The following is a 4855-nucleotide window of genomic DNA, read 5'->3' on the forward strand; positions in this document are numbered from 1 at the left end:
CTGCCGCTCTCCTGCTGCGGCGCAGGGATCTTGGCGATGGGTAATAGTGCACGGAGTTGCCATGGAGGGCCCTGCATACAGAGACACAAGGAGTTTATTGCGCCGGCACACCTGTCTGGTCACTCCGCTCTTTGCCCTGCCCCCCCCTCTGCCCCCGCTCCTCAGCGAGGAAGCAGGTGAGATACGGCAGACATTTTTTCCAGCAATAAATCTGGCAATCACGCTTCGCCTCAGTCCATGTGTGTTTGCTGGAGCGGTGCATGAGTAATGACTGAGTAACTAGTGGAAAGGAGGGTGGGCATGCATCCAGGCAGAGGCAAATGTGCTCCTCGGGGGCACTTTGGCTCATAATTGCCACGGTAGCCCTTAGCGGAGGGCGCTTTACCACCGCCGCCTCTCCTGAGCTGTTGCATAAGAAAGAGTGAAGTAGACCTACTTTTAGGGGAGAAAAACTAGGGCAGCGGGTTGTAACGTGCTGGTGTAGGGTGGGAACCCAGAAAAGCCCTGAGGGGGGGCAAGGTCAAAGGGATCGGTACCCCTCTGCTCCGGTCACCGCAAAGGCTCTGTGCGGCGCGGCGGGGCAGGAGGGCAGCGAGTGGCAGTGCTGCCGAACATTGGGAAAGGAGGATCTGGGCAACCTTCTCTTCTAACTGAGAGGGGCTGGAACGCTACTCACAGCTCAGGAAGCTGACGGAGCCTTTGCTCGAGGTGGCTGGGATCCAAGTTGCTCAGTCATTAAACCTTCTCCCCTCTTCCGAGGGAGATATGCGGCTCCCGGTGCCGTCTTTGCCAGCTCACGCCAATCCCAAGAAGCGATGCCCAATAGCTCTGAAAAAGAAGCTGCTGAATCAGTCGCTCGGACGTTAACCTGCGGCAGACGGCCCCGGCAAACCTCCATCAGCCCCTTTGCGCGTAGTGCAATTAAAACAGATTATTACCTGACAGCTTTACTGTTGGGGTTTTTTAGCATTGCGTTTCCCCCCGTTTCCCATGCCTTTTCCCATAGCGTCTACAGCGGGGAAAAGACAAATCCTGCTCAGCCGCCGCAGCCCCGGGACAGAAAGCGCTTGGCCCAGCTGCAGCACTGGCAGGCGGTCGCTGAGCAGCTCCTGGGCTACAGCTCTGTCATCATTTGGGGGCAGCCGGGGGCTTGACCGGGGCCCTCCTTTCCCCCTCAGACCGGAGTTCCCTTCCCACAAGACCCCCGTAAGTCCCAGGGCCTGGCGTTAGCAGAGGCCGAGTGCGTGTGAGTGGAGTCTCTCCAAAGGCAGAGACTTTGGGATTTGGGGTCTCTTCTGTCAAAACGTGGCGTTGGTAGTGTGAGAATGGCTGAAGGGAGGTTTGTAAACTGGGAGTTTTCCTTCCCCCCGACCTGCTGCGCTCAAGGCCTGCTCCCTCAGCAAGGCCCCGCAGCTGAGTTCAGCAGCTTCCCTGCTGAACTTTCTTTTTTGCAGCTGTTATAATGAAGTATGTCTCCCAGTTTTTTATCGGAGATTCACTGGAAACATTTTCAATTAATTTTTTTAACTTCAGTCGGAGGAATATACCGAGCACTGAAAATTTCAGCCCTGTGCGCTACGCTTGGCAAACTGCTAAGCAACTGAAAGGAGAAGCTTAGCGGGGGAAAGGTTGAATGACTTGAGTGCAATTGCCCGTGTTACCTGCGCTGTTTAGAGACCAAACACGGCATATCCAGCGACTGACTCACTACGTTCCCTCTCTCCTCCAATCTCCAGCCGATGGCTCCGTCTCACTGACTGGCAGCAGCGAGGAATTTGGCTCGGCGTGCTTTGAATTTGTCAGGCATTTCGCCGACTTCCTCCTGCCGCTCCTGCTTCCTTGAAGAAGAAGGGGCAGCCTGGCATCAACCAGCACTGCTCCTCGGCGTGCAGAAAATGCAGCAAGGTGGTGATGGCCACCGGTTGTGCACAGAGAGGTTCAGGTGGGACATCAGGGGAGCTCTTCCCAAATAGCGGCGTCCTGGCAAAGCCCTGCTTGGCTGCTTCTCTGAGAGGACACCCTCCAGAGGCCATGTCTTTCAGGACATTCAGGGTGGGATCCCGCCGCAAGCCCCAGCTCTGCTGTGTGCTGTTGGGGAGGAGGCACTAAGCTTGGCCGTGTCCTTCTTCCAGGGCTGGAAGGACACTTAGACCCTGGCCCCAGGCTGAGCTCCCAGAGAATGTCCCCAGGAGTGGTGAAAGGAGGAGAAGCCTTGAGGGGGCTGCAAGGCTCACCCCCGTGGGCTGTCCCACTGGGGCTGGGCCAGTGGGGCAGGTTGCTGGGCCGGCAAGGGCAGGGCTCACCTTTGGGAAGGTGCTGGCTCCCCGTGGATGCAGAGTGCCACCTACTGAGCCACCGCTCCCAGCAGCACCTGGGGTTTTCCAGCAGGACACCCAGGCTGGGGCTGCTGCTCAAAGTGCCCTTGCCTGCTCTGGCTGGTCCATCATGCCGGTCCCAGAGGACAGGGAGCTTCCCCAAAAGCTGGCGAGCCCAATGGCGTGCACCTTAGAGATTAGCAGGGAGCCCGTGCAGAGAGCTGCATGCATGGGCACAGCCAGAGTCTTTCCTTGGCGTCTGCCCTGAGCCAGACTTTGTTTTCCACAGGCCAGTGGCACAGTGGGAGGAGATGGGCCTGTGGTACACTGCCCCATCCTTGCTGGCAGAAATGAATGCCTTGGGAGCCGGGCTGGCCCTTCCTGTGCTTCGACTGTCTTTTTGCTAGCCCTGAAAACCTTCAGTGCAGCCCGGACTCAGACAGCACCTGGTGCAGGTGGTGTTGGGGCCAACTTTTTTCCCCTCTGGTCTCCGGCCACGTCTGTGGAATATGGCACCGTGGCCACATCGGAGGGGAGGTTTCTCTCCGTCAGTCTGCCTCTCTTTTCCCAGGCTCATCTCGAGAAAATGTCCCAGCGATGAAGACTGTGGCTGTGTTTCCCGCTGTGGGGCAGCGCATCATCTGGCTACCTGCAGCCCCGGGGCCACAAGGCCACCCTGGCAAGGACCTGAGGTCCTGAGGCAGCGGTTCAGCATCTCCTGCTCTGTGGTGAATCCCAGCAAATTTTGCTGACTTGACATTAATGCGCTCTCTGCTTTTGCTTGGCAGCTCCTGGGACCTGCTGTCCTCTTCACTGACCGTGGCCCATCACCTTGAGATGACTAAAAAGGAAGGATGTGCCCAGAATGTGAAATTGCACATTGCCAGCTCTGGTTTGTGCTGGGAGCCCCTGGACTGGCATAGTATTTGGATTGTATTTCCTTCTGCTCTGACCCCGGGGCCCAGGGTGAAAAGCCACCCTGCTCTCACCCCAGACAGGATGGCCAGCACACAGCCTGTCCCTTCCCCAGCCATGCCATGGCAATCAGGGGCATAGGCAGGGACTTGCAGAGGCGAAGCGACATCGATCCTGACAGCTGCCTGGCCTTAGCGGAGCGCGCTTGGGCACTGTGTCTTCCAGAAGAGTCCGAGTGCCAACTGCGATCTCGTTATTCACTCTCTTTACTTTTGATAAAACCTCCGAGAAATGCGTGAAGGGACAGGAAGTATCTGAAACACCTGCCCATTAATTTTCTTCATTGACATCAAATGTTTATTTTGCAAGGGCAGGCACAGCTGACCTGGGTGATTGAACATGAGTTATCCTTTCTCATCCATCCAGTTGAGAACAGGTGGAAAAGGGTAATGACTCAAACCGAAGGGGTGTCTGTCTGGGCAGCTCACCAGACTTTCACTTGACTTGTGATCTGCAGATGCCAGTATCTTCTGCTATCAGCAGCTCCCTCATAGGCAGGGAGGGAGCTTTGAAGTGAGGCATGTGCGACTCCGATTCCTGCTGATGTAAATCAAGATTGCTGTAATGAAGAGGATGTAGATGCGTAGCCGGGGTGTTGGCAAGGAGGGAAAGGGAAAGGCCCAGATACTGCCCTTCTGGAAATCGGTACCGATTCTGCTAGCCTCTGAGATACGCAGGCGTTCAGATGGCCATGCATCCCTGCCGTGAAAGCCCTCAGCAGGTAATTTTTTTCTAAGATGGTGACATTCTCCCTGTGCTCCACTCCTTTTCCCGAGACTTAGGCTGAAGCAGGGATTGCATGAGCAAAACCTGTCCAGAAAGGGAATAATTTATGTACTTGTAGTGCATCAGCTGTTCACCCTGGGGAAGTCTGCCCAGTGGCATGTGTTTTCAGTCACTACGCATTTGACTGCAAAATCTTTCGGCGCATGTCTAAAGAGAAAACCAAAAAGGACAGAATCTGCTGGTCCCCACAACGACAAGATCTGGATTTTTCTCTCATTTATATCAATACAAATGAAAAACAGTGCCCCTGAAAATCTAAGGGGTAACTTCTCAGCCAACGGAAACTCCAGCAACTCTGAGCATCCCTGCTTAATCTGATGAAACATACCGTGGTGCTAAGAAGTTTAATGCTATCAAATCACAGCGGTGGGATTTTACACTTGCTTTCCACAGGCTTTCACAAACGGTAGGCAATAGGGAACAAGGCCTGATAATTTGCAGAATATCATGGGCCACGTTGTGGCTCCTGTTGCCTGCTCACTGGCACTAGATACAGCTGAGCAGGACAGGCTGGGCTCAGTTTTGCAACGGTGATGGGGAACATGTTGCAAGCCTGTCCGGGACAGCAGTCCTGCCACGTGCTAGGAGTTTTTTTTGGGAAGCTGCTTGCTGTTAGCGTGCTGCCCTGGGCTTTGACTGCTCTATTTTCCACACAGCATGCACCGAGTAGCTCTCGTTTGACCAAACTCACCCTCCAGCGCTCAGCCACTCGTTTTTGTGCAATGGCTCAATTTGCAAATGCTCAGGGGCAGATTCTGACCCCAGCAGTAATTGTAAGG

General features: G+C 55.0%; 1 protein-coding gene across 1 annotated transcript in view; it reads right to left on the bottom strand.

Moving 5' to 3' along the window:
• AREG (amphiregulin) overlaps positions 1 to 1807 on the bottom strand; it is an 8998-nt gene extending 7191 nt beyond the window's left edge. The window contains exon 1 of the mRNA XM_009279332.2: positions 1759 to 1807. Coding sequence (XP_009277607.1) covers positions 1759 to 1807 — 49 coding nt within the window. The remainder of the gene's footprint in view (positions 1 to 1758) is intronic.
• Between the last annotated feature and the right edge of the window lie 3048 nt (positions 1808 to 4855).

This window comes from Aptenodytes forsteri, unplaced genomic scaffold (assembly GCF_000699145.1).
Source record: "Aptenodytes forsteri isolate BGI_AS27 unplaced genomic scaffold, ASM69914v1 Scaffold467, whole genome shotgun sequence".
Classification (NCBI taxonomy): Eukaryota; Metazoa; Chordata; class Aves; order Sphenisciformes; family Spheniscidae; genus Aptenodytes; species Aptenodytes forsteri.